At 43.2% G+C, this 17,454-nt stretch overlaps 1 protein-coding gene across 6 annotated transcripts; it reads left to right on the top strand.

Moving 5' to 3' along the window:
* The first annotated feature begins 4,232 nt into the window (after positions 1–4,232).
* LOC112572266 (G protein-activated inward rectifier potassium channel 3-like) lies at positions 4,233–13,193 on the top strand. 6 transcript variants are annotated; one of them, XM_025251868.1, is made up of 8 exons: positions 4,233–4,629; positions 5,752–5,874; positions 8,721–8,777; positions 9,071–9,626; positions 10,085–10,248; positions 10,588–10,730; positions 10,918–11,110; positions 11,681–13,193. In XM_025251868.1, the coding sequence occupies exons 4-8, from the start codon at positions 9,284–9,286 to the stop codon at positions 12,401–12,403; spliced, it is 1,566 nt and encodes a 521-aa protein (XP_025107653.1). In that variant the 5' UTR covers positions 4,233–4,629; positions 5,752–5,874; positions 8,721–8,777; positions 9,071–9,283; the 3' UTR covers positions 12,404–13,193. The 6 variants fall into 6 exon arrangements, with proteins under 6 accessions (XP_025107653.1, XP_025107645.1, XP_025107681.1 ...); XM_025251860.1 differs by having other exon boundaries at positions 8,716–8,777; XM_025251896.1 differs by lacking the exon at positions 5,752–5,874.
* Positions 13,194–17,454: the final 4,261 nt, after the last annotated feature.

Here is a 17,454-nt window from a genome sequence, read left to right as displayed (position 1 = left end):
CAAGTTCCCGGCGCCAGACTATTGAAGGAACCGAGTCTGAGGTGGAGCTGCAAGTCAAGAAACGTCAGGAATACAATTGTCATGTCACACACACTGTCACAAATGGACTGTTATATGTCACAAATGTCAATAGTATGTTGTATGTCACACAAGTTTAAAATGCGTCAAAAAACGACAAAAGTAAGGTTTTACATTAACAACCATGACATGAATGTCAGACATTTTTCAAACAAGTCGGAAAAGCTCACAAGGCGCGCTCGCCTCTGTTCTGCTATCAATGGATCTTTAGCTTCCAAGGACACGGTTTGCCTCTGGCTTTGACATTTAGGGTCAATGTCCTGAAACAAATACCACCTAACCAAAAAGCTGGAGAGACGGAGGCCATTTTGTAACCAACCCGGAAGACGAGGTAATCATGACGTCAAAGGATCACTGCCACCACGACAAGAAATTAACCGTTCAAGTAAAGGCTTGATGAAACATCACCTAAAAAACCCTGCATGCAGCTTTCTAAAACCTTGTCACTAAATACTTAAATAACAATGTATATTTCGCTAACATCCAGATCAAGATCCCAGAAGGATTTCATGGCGTCCACCCTCTTCAATTCTTTCGATATGATCCTATCATCGCAACCGAGCTGCCGCTATGAAGATGCTAACATTTGCCAGTGCCAGATTTTTGAAACACAATAATGCTCCTGCCGTTCTTGTCATAAACACGAAATGTGAAAAAAGCTGCTGATGTGTGGGGCCCAGCATGGCTAGCTGCATCTGCGGAAACAAGCGACGGAAAGGGCAAACTAACCCTGCACCGAATCAATACGGATGTATCGACCCGCGAATCACCAGCCAAACTTGAAATCCAAGGCGAAATCGAATGGGACGTCCGCCCAGGACCAGCGGCTGCCGACAAAAGAAGGTCGAATGCTACAAGAGGGCAAAGGTCAGGGGTTTGTCGGCAGACCTGCCGAGGGATGAGAATGACAAGTTTATGGAGTTGAAAGGTCGTGCCATTATTTACTCTCTCCTCAGACTATTTAACGTCATCTGTCTGAGTGTTTTGTTTCTCGAAGATTCCAGAGCTGTATACTTTGCAACAACAACAACAACAACAACAACAACAACAACAACACCACCACCAAAGACTTGAAGGTGAAGCATGCTACATCACTATACAATGTTAAATGAACATCAGCGGGGTTACTGGACAGGATCTGCTGAGCAGCCTGGCAAGACTTGAAGACCTGATGACAGCGGCTACAAGTCTTTATTTCTAGGTCTGCCTTAGCTACGTGTGGCTTACGTGTCGCCGCCGTGTCTGCATGCATATTGATGAGCCTGCATTGCATCCTAGTGCCAATGAATTATTATTACAAGCATCACGAGCAGCCTGCACTTTGTAGCTAGTGTAGTAGATTAATAAAGAGCACTATCAATATCGTCCTCATTCTCATTGTCGTCGTCATCATTATCGCCATCGCCATCGCAGTTTTGGATGTTCTTTTTGTTATGGTGGTTTTTTTATTATCTCAGTGCCGCTGTTGTTGTGTTTCGTTTATTGTTTTATATATATGCTGCAGTGGTATAGGGGATACAATAAATATCGACGTTTCTGCACATTTTATTGTGTTATTTTTATCACTGGACGATCACCACCCACTGAATGCCTTTACAGACGGTCACAAAATGCGCATGGAGTAGAGTGTGCAATTTTAGACTGTGGCTTGTATTCTGAAAAATCTCTCTCACACCACGAAATGGTTCCTCGCCACAAGGGTATCGACTTTCTGAGAGGTTACACATGAATTAATGACGAGTAATAAATACGACGAATGGCATCAGGGAAGCAAGAGCTGTTTAGCATAACACACACACACACGCGCGTTCGCGCACACACACACACAAAAGAATAAGTCCCAGTGCAGCATCTATGGCGGAAGGGAAGCAACAACTGCAGCAGCAGAGGCTGAGATTCCAGAGTCGTCTTCATTTGCATAGCTTCCCTTTTCTTGTCCGCTCTTAGACTTGCATGTCGGAGCAGGATTCCTCGCATCTGAAGAGCCTGCAAGTGGGTGTAAAAATCTCTAGCAATCAGTCCTGAAGTATTTGTTCTACGTCTGACAACCTTCATCAAAACAGTGATGCTTATGTCATGACAACTATTCCTAGGGGAAGATAATGCCAGCATTTTTATTTTTACCTTTTAAGTCATGGAGTTCTTTAAAATTCAAACCTGAGGTCGCACGCAAAGCTGGACAGTCGCACGTTAAAATAGAAGAAGAAAAAAAAAATAAACGCTTTACTGTCAGTAGTTGATTCGAAGTATCAATCCATTAACGACTTCCAAAATGTCTTGTTTATTTTCATGGTAGCAAGAGATTTGCTCTTGGCTTTCACTCACTCAAGACTAGTGTTGTAGCATCCAGTTGTATATTACATCAACTACGGTTTCTGTGTCTGAATGATGTTTGTAAAGAATGGCCCCATACGCAGTGTATGTCCAAATCTGACCATGCATTCCTCTCAGCTCATCATTATTTATCGCTTCTGTAAGCGACACCAGAGCCACGTAACTGATCGTCTGCTCACGCGCTGTATCACTACATCAAGGCGAGAAATGAGGCCATGGACTGTTTATGGGACAACAGATGTCAGACACTTGCTACCAGACCCAATATTCCTGGCTGAATAAATGAGCTTGCAACTCACAGAAAAATGTGCGAGAGAAAAAAAATATTCTTTTCGTATGTCAATTAAAGCAGACATTCAGCGTGTGATGTCTGACCTGCTCATTGCACGCTTGACTGCATCCCTTCAGTAGTCCGCCATGTCTCAGGTTGGGTAACTCTAGCAGCTTTCTCGGTGACGAGTAGTCCCCTCATCATCAACTGATAATTCTCATGCGTGTTTTGGCCTTCAACCTTGTTTGTTGAACATAGGTCTAGTAGTCTACAGAAAGTAGGATGTATGAGACTTTTTTCTTCTTCCTCTTGTAATTTCTCTGAGGATAAAACAAAGGAGCTGAAACCTTTCATCTTTTCAGGACGAAAACCCTCGGAAGTGTATTGAAGTCATCTGTCTGATTTATATTCGTAAGTTTGTTTAGTTTGCATGCACCCGAAAAATTCCCATTGAATGCCTCCATGCAGTTTTTTCCCCCGATCTAAAGGAAATATCTCGTGCAGGGTGTCGGCCACCCACCAAAAGGAAACTTTTGTTTGCCTCCTGGTGTTGAGGTTAAGGGTCAAGCTACAGGCGAAGCCCGGCATTATTGTTGTTACCAAAGCCTCCATATCCTAGTTTATTGACGCCCCCTTTACAAACTTGGCCTGGGGTGAAAGAAAGTGTCTTCTCCGACAATTAAAGGAAATAATGGTCTTCCTGTTTATTTAGGTTATTTTCTTTATTGACTTAGTTCTTTTGTGGGGAGAGAAAGGACTTGAAAAACGAGATTAGATGAGATTCCTGCTGACGGAGTCGGGTATCAGCGAAATATGAATCCCATTCAGCTTCTTCCAGGTGTGTCTCCCATGCAGAGAACTTTAGTCTTAAAAAACAAAACAACAACAAAAACCACCGAATATTCTTGGAATTCAACTTCCATGAACATTATCAGGTTGCACAGCTGAAGCAGGTTGCAACATCTGCACAATGTATGCTCATTACACACTGAACAAATGCCGCTAATAGCAGCCGTCCTCTTGGTAATCAACCCGCAAATCGGCGAATTTATGTCCACCCAGGCCAAAGCCAGGAGTAGACATGAAAGGGTATGAAATTTGAGAAACTTGTTACTGACGTCATCCAGAAAAAAAATCCGCTTAACCACTCGTGTCAGCAATGTATCGCGAACTTTGTGACACGGGTGGTATTCTCCCGCCCTTTTTTTTCTCTCTCTCTCTTTGGGCGACTGTACATCTTCTCCCTTTTCATCAAGCTCTTGACTAATTGCATCTATAAAGGCATGGGCGCTATTATTACAATTTTATTATTATTACAAGTTCATTGCTGCACTCCCTCTAACATTTACACCGAGCAGAAGATGATATCGTCGGTGTGGACTAAGGGGCTGTAAATGGTCGTTCTTGACTTCCTTGACTGCGTAAAAGCGGGTGAGACGTGGGATGAGGTGTTGGAGGGGAGGGAGGATCTTTTTCTGCAAATTGTACGGGACTGCGGCTCTGCTGCGCAGTAACATGCTGGGGAGGAAGCCAGGCCCCGGTGGAGCTAAATATACCACAGGGGTACCGGGGGAGACGACGTGTTGGGAGTACGCGAGTCTGTCATCCAACCGGTTCGTGTCAAACCCGGGGACACCATGTTGAATTACGCCGACAGACAACCAATCGCCTGCCTCGCCCGCAGGGTAGGGAAGGTGGAGGGCAAGGTGAGATGGCGAGGGACACTCTTTCGCCATCAAGACAAGAAGATGAGCGAAATCAAGTCCCACGTTTTGTGAGGTCCGTCGTTAGGATGGTGAGGGAGTTGCTGTAAGGTCAAGACTGTTTGACCCCGTGTGATGCTGTGTGAAGTGAAGGCGGCGTGTCGCGCACTCTTTCAACTTTGGGGGAGAGAGAGAGCGCGGAAATCAAGCGGACTCTTTTAAGTTTCTCCGCGCTGCAGTCAGGTGAGTGGTTTGACTGAGTTGCCGCAGGTGCACTGTGTACGCACCTGTGTACCTGCTGTTGACAGATCGCACAGGTGACCGTGTGTTAGTGAGAACGTGTGTATGTGTGTGTGACGGAGCAGATATGTGCGCCCGTGTGTGTTGTGCGAGAGAGAAACTTTTATTCATTTGCTTGTATGCCCTCCTGTAAGTATGACTTCTATTTACTTGGGTTTGCGACTGAGACAATAAACAACAATAGACAGAGAGGAGCCGGTGCACTTAAAAGGGACTCGGGAAGCCTACTGAATAACTTCCTTTTATCCCTTTGATGTCCTAGTTATTAAACGAAGCATAATGAAAGCAATATCACGAAGGAGACAAGTTTTGAGGAAAAGCAATAAAAAGAAAGGTAAATATGAAAGCAGTTAAGAAATTCATGGGCTGAAGTACTCTACTTGAAGATGCCATTCACATTTTTTTTTTTTTGCAAATAACATTGAGCAAGTTATGTTTGACGAAGCATGTGATCAATATAAGCTTTATGTTTTGCGCTGTTTAGAGGTTGTCGCATGGAAAGGAATCACATATCGCAGGGTTTTAGTTAATAGTACTTTTTTAGGCAGAGATATTTTCTGCTAAATGTTCTACTCCAGGGGTAGGGAACCTTTTTCCCTCAAGGGGCCATTTTGATATTGATAACATCATTTGCAAGACATATCAATTTTCCTACTTAAAACTTAACCTGCTATATTTGGTGTCAGTAAAATGTGTGTTTTCAAGTTTAAAAGTTCCTAGACGAGACATTATATAGTACCATAAATATTCTTCTTAATGCCCAATTCTCTATTTGTGGTGGTTGTGCAGTGAAAATAATTATAATGACTAGTGTACACATACCTCCTCCTGATGGAGAAGTTCATAGCTTTGACACATTTTTTACACACGTGCTACACACTCAGACATACTTGCACGTGCAGAAATAAGCTCATAAAGCCAAATAAATTTGTTTGCCAGCCATAATTATGCTCATCCTTTGGAAATCCATTTAGGGATTAGTTTGGACGCTTGCAGGCCTAAACTGTACACTGTACAGCAATGTCGACGAACTTTTGTTTTTTTTAATTGTTTGAATCGACGTAGTCGAAGAACGCTACGTGTCCCAACGGCCGATTTTAAACCGGAAGTGGTCCACCCTGGTCTTCTAATGAAGGTGACGTAGATGCACAATTCTTCAAATACATCCATGTAGGCCGCAGGAAGCCGGTGAGAAGTATACTATCAGTCTCGTCATGTACTCGTATGTGTCTTATCTCGTTCCTTGCTTGTCCCTCAAAATTTATATCGTCATTATTATTATTATTATTATTTACTTAATATACATTGATGTTCATATAAAAAAATCATATAGATTTACTTAAATCTCCAGCTGCATTAGCGTGCCGGATCACATGCTTTCGCGAGGAGGAGGTTTTCCACCCCTATTTAAAGGTGAACTCTGTGGCAAAAAACATTTTTTAAAGTAGAACATTTTATCCTTGTATATATACAACCTTCCATCCGAAATACAGAAACTGTAAGTAAATGAAAAACCAATTAGAAATGTGCTTGGTTGATATTATTTCTTGATTTAATTTATTACACCAGTAACATCAACAATCGGATTTATTTGTAGTTTGACTTTTACAGCATAGAAAATATATTCAGCTAAAACGCCTATGACTTTCATTGATAAACATTCAATATCTAATTTAACATCTTATGGTCGTTCTAATTTTGCTATCTAAATTGGACAACATGGAGACAGAGTGGCGCCATCTGTAACAAAGACTGGTGTTGTCCTCACACAGCAAGGGGGAGAAAAACATCGCAGAGCGATTTCTTCTTTTAGGAGTCGACTATATAACTGACAGAAAATTGTTGGAAGACTTTCATTTCACGGTTATGCTTCACAGTCAAACCATGCGTAGCTCCCAGGACCTTAGACAAGTTAGAAGTTGGACACCAGAAGATCGTGAGACACTGAGACCAAAGCTGAGGTTGTGGCGATCTGGTCCCGCCCCTAGTTCAGCTTCCGGTGCCTTCACGGAAAGAAAGGACTTGTCTGTCGACGATATCGGCAAGGATCCTGTGGGGCGGACGCACTCCGTGCACTTCCAAAACATAATTTCATGAAGTATATCGGAACCATCAAGTGCAGGTGGCTGGTGACGTTACAGCTAGAGTTTTACCTACAAACATTTAAGAACAAAACTCAGAGCACTTATATATATATTGCCGTCGCACATTTTCAAAGTACATTAATTTCTTCAGAAATGTTTTCCGAACAGAAAACCTTCATTTAAATTTGTAAGATTAATTTTATGTTCCGTTCGTATCTAAATTTTTATACTTGTTATATAGGCAAGGGTAAGAATTATTATTGTTGCTGTTGGTGGTGTTGTTGTTAAAATCTATAGTCTTTATATGGGGGTAGGGAGAATCAGTTGAAACTGAGAGTAGAAAGTATGTAACAGGTCAACAGCAATATCTATTAGCAGTCCATGCATTAAAAGTAGCTATTTTAACACTACAACAAGCTAGAGACTTGACATCAGATGCTCAGTAGCGGCATCCCTGACCCTTTATGAGGTCGTAAAAGGGTCTCCTGCTTCCTTATTATTTTCAGATATCATGATTCATTTTTATCTGCACCTTACCCATCCCCAAGGAAAGGTAGATCACTGAAACACTGACAGTCCCCTACTTTAGTTCGCAGTAAAATACTCAGTAAGAACAGTTTAAACAATGGTTCAAACACTGATACTGGGTTCACTGAGACCACTTCTAATCCCCGTCGCTCCCTCATCCACGATAGTTTACTGATTAACTCTCCACGGTGTTAATGGATGGACAAAGGTGACTACAGCAACTGAAGCACGGAGCTCCTCTCACGCCTATCAATTACGGTTATTTTTTTTAAAAAACAATTCCTCTTTTCCTCTTGAAACGGATTTCTTTAATTACAAAGAGGGACTTGCTGTATAGATATTCTAGAGCTGAGGTCGAGCTCTGTAAGGTTAACAGATGTCGTGGTGTCTAAAAATGGTCTTTGCCGTCGGCTGTGACTTTGGTGGGAAAGGTCCTTGCCGCCATTACACCAAGCTGTGCTGCTCCAGGGTGTGGGAAAATATTTGGAAAATGGAGCCACGTGACTCATTCTCGGTCTTCTTCACACTTGATCTAAGGCATGCATGCGTGCACACACACACACAGACGCAAACATGCACTCACTCACAGAATCTCTTTCTTTCTCTCTCTCTCACTCACGATTTTGCATCCGCCAATAGACATTCAAATCCCGATTCTGAAAAATTCACTGACGTAAGTTTCTCTTTAAAATCTCTCAGCTCTTCGTTCTTACAACCTCTACCACCACCCAATCACCCCGCAACACCCCTCTTCCTGTTTTTTGTTCTCCACTTTGCTGTTATCTTCAATCTCCGCTGGTTTCACTGTGTGCCCTTGTCGTCAGTATAGGGAGACGTTTTACCGCTTCGGGGGCGTGTAAATCCCTGCGCCGCCTGCTTGACTGATTTCCATCTATAAACAAGGTTTACAGGACGTGACCCCAGCAGAGGTCACCAGTCCGCTAAAAGTCGTGACTCCTCGACTAATACTGGTTTCTGAAGGCTGTTAGCGACAGCTAGTGCATCCACCTCCTCTGTAAAGAACTATCTACATCCTTCACCGCCGGAAGAGAGGACTGTCACTGAAGTTTTATTGCAGGCAGTTTTTCAGTGTGAGCTGCTAGTGAACTGAGCTCAACTTTTTGAGAAAAAGCCTCGATTAGTATAAAATTCAGTGCGTTTGATATGTTTGATATAATAGAAATATTTTGGTGTGTTACGGTCGTTTTGCGCTTTTTGTGTTTTGTTTTGTTTTGTTTGTTTGTTGTTGTTGGTTTTTTTTTCTTGCTTTGCGTAATTTTAAATGTATTTCTTTTAGTTTTTCAGTGATGGGGATTTTGTAATTTAAGTTAAAGTAAACATTCAAATTCGCTTGTTCTTTCCCATCTAAAATCATAAATCTTCTTTTCGATTTAAAAAAATATTAATTTTTTTTCAGAACAGATGATCAGAAAGTGATATATCTACATATGGGACCTTAAAGAAAAAGTATCTCAAATGGTAAGATGAGCTTAAAAAATAGATATTACGTTTGAATCACGTCCAATCCAAATTAAAAGTTGTCAAACAAACAAAAATAATCGTTTACTTACAGTTACGTCTAAAACACGGGTCTGATACGGTTAGAGTAGGCCATCTTGTGTTGTCGAGTGTCGTCACTGAGGTCTCGTGCGAGACATGATTCAGAAGGTCAGGTGTCATCATCTAAGTCCAACTTATCATTTGTTGCTTTTTCCTGTAAAGAGTCACGTGTCCTGACGATTTCTCCATCCTGTACGCTGCGTGTCTTTCAGCTCCTAACTGTGTTTGGCGTGATCATCAGCTACCGACGATGAAAGTGAAGATGAGGTGGAAGCATCGATGCTGAATTGCCAGCAAGCGTCTACTAGTCCAGTTATGACAGTTTCCACTTCCGCCAAAAAAAATGAAATAAATAAAAACCAGCATCAACCCCAAAGGCACTAGAGCCAAGTACATCGTCACTGGTATCAACAATAAGAGGAACAATGAGAGTGCCAATCAAACGGCGCAGACCTAAGGTGGACCGGTTGGTGTGGAACAGCAGCAAGAACGTAGCGGTGACAGGCGTACCTGACCGTGTGAGGCGCTACCTGTCCGACTTCTACACCACGCTCATCGACATCGAGTGGCGCTGGAACCTGCTCTTCTTCACGGTGGGCGTGGTGCTGGGGTGGCTTGGCTTCGCCTGCTTGTACTACTTCATGATGGTGGTGCACGGCGACCTGGAGCCGAGGAACCTCAATAACACGAACTGGGCACCTTGCCTTGTCGGCGTCTCCACTTTCACCGGCGCCTTCCTCTTCTCCATCGAGACCATGTCTGCCATAGGTAAGTCGAACATCCGGTGCGAGTGGATCTCGAGGCAGGTGAGACAGGTGAGGAATACAAAGTAGTGGTTACCACTGGTTTGCTATGTGTGCTAGTCGAAACATAGGTGACACGACCGATGAAATGATGACAGTGACTAATGCTCGAGCCTTCTTCTCATCCCTAACGAAAATAAAATCAAGCTGTTGGATTGTTAGACTAATTAGTAATATACAATCAAATGTGATGGTATTTAAGTATTTCACTACGCTGCTACTAAACTTACAGAAGAAACTTAAATTTTACCAATCTTAGGCACAATCTACAGACAATGGTTTCTGAGTTAATGTTTAAGAAAAACCTCTGAGTGTTTTTTTTTCTTCCTCAAGTCTGTGCTTCTTTAATATTTGCTGAATTTGTGGTAGAATATATGCGCAACAAAATCTCGTAATCTTAGGACCTTCACATATGGTCATCAGGTTACGGGACCAGGTATGAGACAGAGGAGTGTCCGGGGGTTTACATCCTCGTTATGATACAGTTAGTGGTCGGTACGGGTGTCCAGTTCGCTCTGGCCTCGCTCGTTGTCTCCAAAATGCGACGCGCTAAAAGTCATTCCCAGACCATCCTCTTCAGCAACACGGTTAGTTGTGTAGGATGGATGAGTGAATTATTATATGTTGTGTGTGCTAAAGTGACTAGTCCCTGGATGCTTGAGCGAGTGTGGATCAGCCTCCCAGGCTGAAGCCTAAAAACTGAAGAAACCGAAAGCTGTTTACGCTTTTATAATGGCAATACCTCCTACAAAAATGTTTCACTAATCTTTCCGATAAATTCGAAACCCTCAAAACGTTTTCTAGTCTGTCGGAAAAAATACAGAGCTCACAAAGAACTAAAACTTGTTTTTCTCGCTTTCTGTATATGGGTCCGTGCTTACGGATGGATCTGGGATGCTGGCTGGCTGACTGCTGATGGTAAACAGGCTGTGATATTTTGGGAGGACGGTCACCGGAAGCTGGGAGTGCGCGTTGCGGACCTGCGCAAAGACGTCGTCATTGGCGCACACGCAACGGCCATGTTGATAAAGAAGACAACAGCAAGACAAGGGCATAAAGTACCTGTCAGGTACGCTTTTCAACTTCGCCAGTTAGGACTTTGAGCTTAGCGAAAAAAGTGAAGCTAGTCCTCGTTATATTTCAGTGTGCAAACAGACGAAGATACAGAACGTACAGAAGATACGCTTAAATATTTTGTTAATACATTCCACCAAGCCAGCAGCCATCATTATCCGTTTGTTTTTCGTGTGTTCCAGAATGTTCACGGTGAGTTTGGAGGGAGAAGGAAGTCATCAGAACTTATTTTTGTACTGGCCATCTCTGCTGATCCATGTTGTGGATGAAAATTCGCCGTTCTGGAGCTTGTCACGTGACCAGCTTCTCCTAGGACAATACGAACTTCTTGTGGTCCTCAGCGGGGTCTCGGCCACTACCAGCAAGCTATTTCAGGTCGTCTTTGTGTTTGTGTTTCCTTCTTTATGTTTATGATCTTGATGAAAATGTGTCATCATAGGTCTTTTGAATCTGGAGTTGACCTGTTCCATAATCCTTGGCTTTTTTAACAGTAAAAAGGAAATCGTAACATTATAAAATATATACTTCGAATGCGTGGATTTCACCAAATAAATCATAAATTAAGTGAATGGCTTTTATTTGTGGAGAAGGGAATGTTTTTGCCGGTGACAGGGAACATAAAAAAGAAAAAGAAAGAGTGAATCAAAGCAAAAATAGAACAAGAAAGATTTTAAAAAAACGAAAGAAAGAAAGAAAAAAGAAAGAGAAACAAACAAGAAAGTCGCTGGTTCGAGATATGCCTGAACAGGACTACCAATCTCTACCTGTCCTTATAAGGTAACATAAGAAAAGCGGTGTGTGGATAAGGCTACGGCTTTCGTATCTTACACACAAGGAAGCTTATAACTCACGAAACAAGGTGATGAAACACTTTGTCTTTCTCAATTTTTGTACGTACATATAGATAACAAAGTATTATGTGAGAATTTTGGGTGCTTTATGCAGGCCCGGAAGTCGTACTACTCGTGGGAAATCATGTGGGGCCAGAAGTTCCATCGTCTGGAGGTCAGGCACAACGATTCCAAGACCGATGGTTACGTGGTCGACTTCACGCACTTTCACGACATGACACCTACCTGCATGCCATCCTGCAGTGCCCAGGAGTTGCAGAACCGCGAGCTGTTTGGTGCTCCCGATCTGGAGGATGAAGACGTCGACAGCAAAGACAACGACGACGGAGATGACGGCGGAGACGAGGGCGGAGACGACGACAACGACGACGTCTTTATGCCTGCAGAGACTTGCGAAGACGACGTAGGCCCCGCGTCGACATCACCTCTGTCAGCAGCGAACCTGTTGTGGGCGATGGAAAAGGAAGAAGAGAAAGACAGCCCCACCGTGTCTAAAAGGGCGGAGTACTTGCCCCGCCGTTCGCCATGGAAGCACGGCAAGTTCCAGCGACCGCTGTCTTTCGGCGACGCTCTAAACCTGTACCGCCACCGTCGGAGTGTGACAGACACGTACCTGGGGACGGACATAAGTGACGAGGACAGCGACGACAGCGAGGAGAACGAAGCTCTCATGTCCATCGTGTCACAGCAAAGCCGCCAGGAGGTCAAGCCAGACGTGCGAGACATTTTGTGGGCCCCGCCCCGCCGAACATCCTTCACCATGGAGCTCATGTTCGGACCAGAGAGCTCTGAATCGGATGACGAAGCCCAGGCTTAATCACGTGGTCATCGTCTAGCTGTATGACACCAAGGAGACGTAAATGTAAACAGTTGAGAAACCTTTGAGAAACACTGTGTTGCAGATGACTCTACTTTAGACAAGACCGTCTGCCGCCAAGTGGGGAGTTGGGAATGAGAGATGAAGTGACCCTACCCATCTCCCACTCCTCCTTGTGGATCCAGAAAGCGCTCTCGTGGTGTTCAGTCTATGAGTGTCTTAATTTACAGGTGCTAAGTAGATAATGTTCGTAGACGATAGCTATTTCTCTCTGAAGATGTATGTGATTTGATCATGGACAGCAGATGTCTATAGTTGAAGTCCCGATGACTTGACTGCTGTAGCATCCTAACAATTGTTTCGTTACAAACAGAGTTGTACTGATCTTAATTAATCCAAAAACAATCATTTTAGGTTTGTGTTTCAGATCCCACCGCTTTTCTGAATTGTATTGTGGTTCGACGATGGTGTGGTTGTGGTGTGGTATATGATAGTCGAGGGTATGTCTATGTGTTTTTCTGCATGTAACGGAAGATGGGAAAGAGAAGTAAAAAGAGAGAATCTTTATTTGTGGCATATATCGTTATTAGAAAACGCCTTTTGTGCTTTCATTTTAGTAATTACTCGGTGCCTTTAAAGTGACCTTTTGCTTACAGAGATTACACAAATAATGTACTTTATAATGAAGGAAAATTAACTTTTATAATTGTACTTTTGTATGTGCATTTGTGTACTTAACATTACCAATACTGAATTTTATTGTTTTGCCATAAACCTGTTACTTTTCTTCTGTTGGTGTTGTCATTTTTGCTCAGGCAAACCTTGAGACAGATAATACTTGCTCAGGTCAATCTAAGTACACGTTTGGCTAAACGAAAGGAGCAGCAGGCTTGGAGGTTCAAGGGACCTAACTATGCATCGGATCTTAATGCAAAAATATACAGTTACTTCCCTTTATCTTTCTGCACGTCATAATGCAACGTTCATACATAAAACGTCACTATTTGACATCCGCCGTCCATTTTGCTCGTGGATGAAACAAATCTTCTCTTTATATTTATCATCTACATATACGCTAATTATCAAGAGAAAAATATACATCAACGAAATTTTAAGACTCATCTATCTTTTATTTGCTGCAAATAGCTTGCACTGCACTAGGCGGCATTTACTTTAAAATGTTTCATAGATAGTAACTGTATGGGATGGCATATGATAACATTATTTATATTAATATGTGTTTGTATATCTGTAAATAATGTTTATTACCTCCCATATGATGTTGGCAAATGTCTAAACGATAAAGACAAAGATGTAGGAGATGGACAAAAGACAAAATACAAGAGAAAGATACAGACGACAATGGAAAAAAAAAACAGGAAGAAGATAGGTGTCCTTTATTCTTTCATGGTAAATTTCAGTGTTTTATTTGTCACTTTATAAATAATCTTTCAAGCGATGTCATCATCGGGGTCAGCTCCCTTGAGAGTTTTCTCTGCGCCCCCGGTCTCTCCTTTCTGTTCCTTAAAGGAAGTGGTTGAAGGTACCTGAATGTGTATTTGTCTGTATGATTACCTGAGATATCGCCCTCCTTACAATTTCTTGAAGTGACAATATTGCATTTATCCTAGTGGAAATTGTACACCACCAGAACTCGGCATTAATAAAAGCCATATAAATATCTCAACCTCATGTTACCCTTAGACACGTGCCTTCGACAGCACGTGCTTTTTTGTTTAATAAAACACAGATATGTCAGTGGGCTTCCTAGAAGTTTTCTGATTAGCCTTAATACGTCCGATTAATTCGTTTATCATCTTTTGTAACACGTTTCTTTTTTAGCGCCATTAAATTAAAAGACTCTTTATGAACAGGTTACAGACAATACAATAATAAAGTTATGAAGATGGGTGTAACGAACCAAGCACTTCAACTAACGAAATAGGCTTGAAAGTCTCACAAAATATCCACAAAACACCTCCCACATGTAACAAACCCAAACAACACACAGCATCATCCAGTAACATAAGGAAGAATACATACACTGTTCATACACACCATGAATCTGTAAATCATGGATGGCTCGAAGACGATTTTTTTTTTCAATTAACTCCTAGAACAGCTTCTGGTTTAGCGAACGACCCCAATCTCCATGTCAGCAGAGTCTGCGAGTGCAACAACAATAAATAAACAGTCTTGGTGTGGTTTATACTGTTGTGTGGAAGGATGCTAAGATGGCTCTAGTCGTCGGACCTTTGATCACTGTCCATTAAAGTAATAATGGTCATAATCACACAGCAAATCGCCCGTTTGTTAAACGAACATTTTTTTAAAGGCGAATTTAAGAGAACACCCCAGTGTGTTAGCACATAGACAGGTGGGCCCTCGTAGCGAGTTCCAGCCTGCGCGCGACCGGACGTCGAGACGAGATATAAGATTGTTTCTCCGTCTCCCTCTCTCTCTCTCTGATGGAAAAGGGAGCCTGAAAGCTAAGGTCGTTATGCAACTGATGTTCCATCCTGTCGCCATAAAGTCGCTGACAACCATCGGTATACACCCACACTCCCTCTTTCCGTCCGTTATGAAGCCACTTACACATTGTTTTCTTTGACCAGCCGCTTGACAAACAGGGATTTCTTCCCCAATTAACGTCATTTACCTCTTTACTAGGCGGAAGAGTCTGCTCCGTTTAAAAAAAAAAAACAATAATATAATGGCCTTGTTTAAGAACCAGGCAGAAAAAAAAACTTCTGAAAAAAAAGATAAAGGCGTGCTCACGCAAGCGCGCACTAAAATGTGATTAAAATTAGCAACAGTTTCGCCGCCATGAGGCCTTGTGTGGCAGCAGGCGCTAAATGCACTCCTTCACCAGCTACAAATACTCTCTTGGCTTGCAGATTCACATCACTGCTGCACCAGTCAAAGGCTATCAGCTCTTGTGCTTTTCTGGCGACTGAGAACCACAATGAGCCTCATGCTGCCTCCTTCTCATCCGCCATCCCTCAGAGTTCCCTCCCTTGCAGTCAATGCTTACCTCCCCTTTTTCTCCAACTTTTCCCGTGCCAATCGTTGTGCAGCGTGTTCAACATGGGAAATTAGGGATGTACCTAATTTCCGGTTTCGAAGTTTCTGAACACTTGGTATGAGACAAGGGATTCAGTCTGAAACTGCTTCTGTAAATAGATTGGCCTTTTGAACCTCCGGGTCTCCATCTGATATTTACACTTGATATTTAGCAAAAGATATTAAGACTTTTGTGTTTCAGCACCTGCTATTTAGCAGTCTATATTTAGTATTTGATATGAAGCAGTTGTTATTAAGATATTAGAGGGTATAGTCTCGTTCGTTATGAAAATCAACCAGACAAGTCGCTCCACCGACATGTACCACCACCCACCGAATCAAGAAAGATATGTCAATCTTTACAGTGTCTGGAGAGGATGACTTTTCCCTTGTTGAGTTAAATTAAGCCGCAGGTTCCCCTCCTGGTGGTGCCCTTCCGTCACTTCCTTTAAATTTGAACTTTGCAGTCTTCTACTTTCCCCGGAACCCGGTTTCCAGGAAGCTTCCCACAACTATCCTACAACACTTGGACACTTCTGGCACCTATGTTCGGGTCCTGTTCATGGACTTTTCCAGCGCCTTCAACACGGTCCAGCCACACCTTCTTGTACAGCGCCTACTACCTGGATGTAACACTGGCCTAGTTCTATGGATCAGATCATTCCTGAAGGACCGACCAAGAGGGTGGGTTTCAGAGTTCCACCGACAGGTACTATAGGGTCCAGCAGCTCGTCTGACGGAGTTTATTTGTCAGTGGATGGAATGATTCTGTCAGATGAGCAGATCTCAACACGGGTACCCCTCAGGGATGTGTGCTTTCCCCCATCCTGTTCTCTGTATATACAAATGGATTAGTATTAACAGTGCTATTCTCAACTTGTTAAATATGCAGATGACACTTGTGGGCTGCCTGAAAGACGAGCAGTCCCTGTCACAGTACCTGGCCTGTGTGGGGGAGCTGGAGGAGTGTTTGACCGCAGCTTTCTGATCTGAACGTTGACAAAACGGAGGAGATGGCCTTTGGAAGAGCGAAGGAAGAGATGGCACAACCCCTCTCTTCAAGGACAGCAGGTGCAGAGGGCTGCTGTGTTTAGGTACCTTGGTACAGTGATCGACGGGAGGCTCTCATGATCACGTGAACCAAGTGTACAAAAAGGCCCAGCAGAGGCTGATGAGGAGACTTCGCAGCTTCGACGTCAGCTCTGGGGTGCTGGAGACTGTGTACAGGTTCAGCATCCTCTCATTCAACATCGCTGCCTGGTCACTTACTAGGTAAAAAGGCAAGCTGGCCAGAATCATCCACAGCAAAATTAAAATTATTGGTCAAGCACACTGCCCACTTTCTGACTTGTACCTTCATTGCACATGGGCACATATTTCGACCTGAAACACCCTCTCCACACTAGCTTATGCCCTCAGGCAGCTATAAGGTACACGTAAGGAAAGCTGCCTAGGTCCTTCGTGCCAGCAGCCATCACCATCCTAAATAAAGGGCAGACAAGGGACTCAGGAGGAAATCAAACAGAGACTGAAGAAGAGTGAGTGCTGATCACGACATTTTCTATAGCAAAATAAACAACTGAACGTGTCATCTACGTGTCACCGATCACGCACTAAAAAATATCCATGCCGTATTCATATTGCCATGGCATGAACACGACATTATGTCGGACGACCATCTGCCACCACAGGTCCTTGACCATCAAGCCCACAACTGCCATAAATGACAACCCTCCGCCGCCGGACACTTTCCAGTCAGGCCAGCTACACTTTATTTCCCTGTCATCCTGTACGGACGACGGGGGCAGTCACTTTCCCTGAGCAGTCCTCGAGATGGTGTCAATCGCCGCCACTTCGACGCTCTGCGCCGCCTTCTACCTCGCCTGCTTAAATTCTGGAGCTTCGCGGCGTATTCGTCGACCACCTCCTCACGTTGCTGTGGCACTGTTTTTCTTTCCGTTCGCCGTACGTCTTTCCGTTCGCCGTAC

This window comes from Pomacea canaliculata, linkage group LG1 (assembly GCF_003073045.1).
Source record: "Pomacea canaliculata isolate SZHN2017 linkage group LG1, ASM307304v1, whole genome shotgun sequence".
Classification (NCBI taxonomy): Eukaryota; Metazoa; Mollusca; class Gastropoda; order Architaenioglossa; family Ampullariidae; genus Pomacea; species Pomacea canaliculata.
Note: the sequence above shows the minus strand (reverse complement) of the source record. Positions and strands in the feature narration are given on the sequence as shown.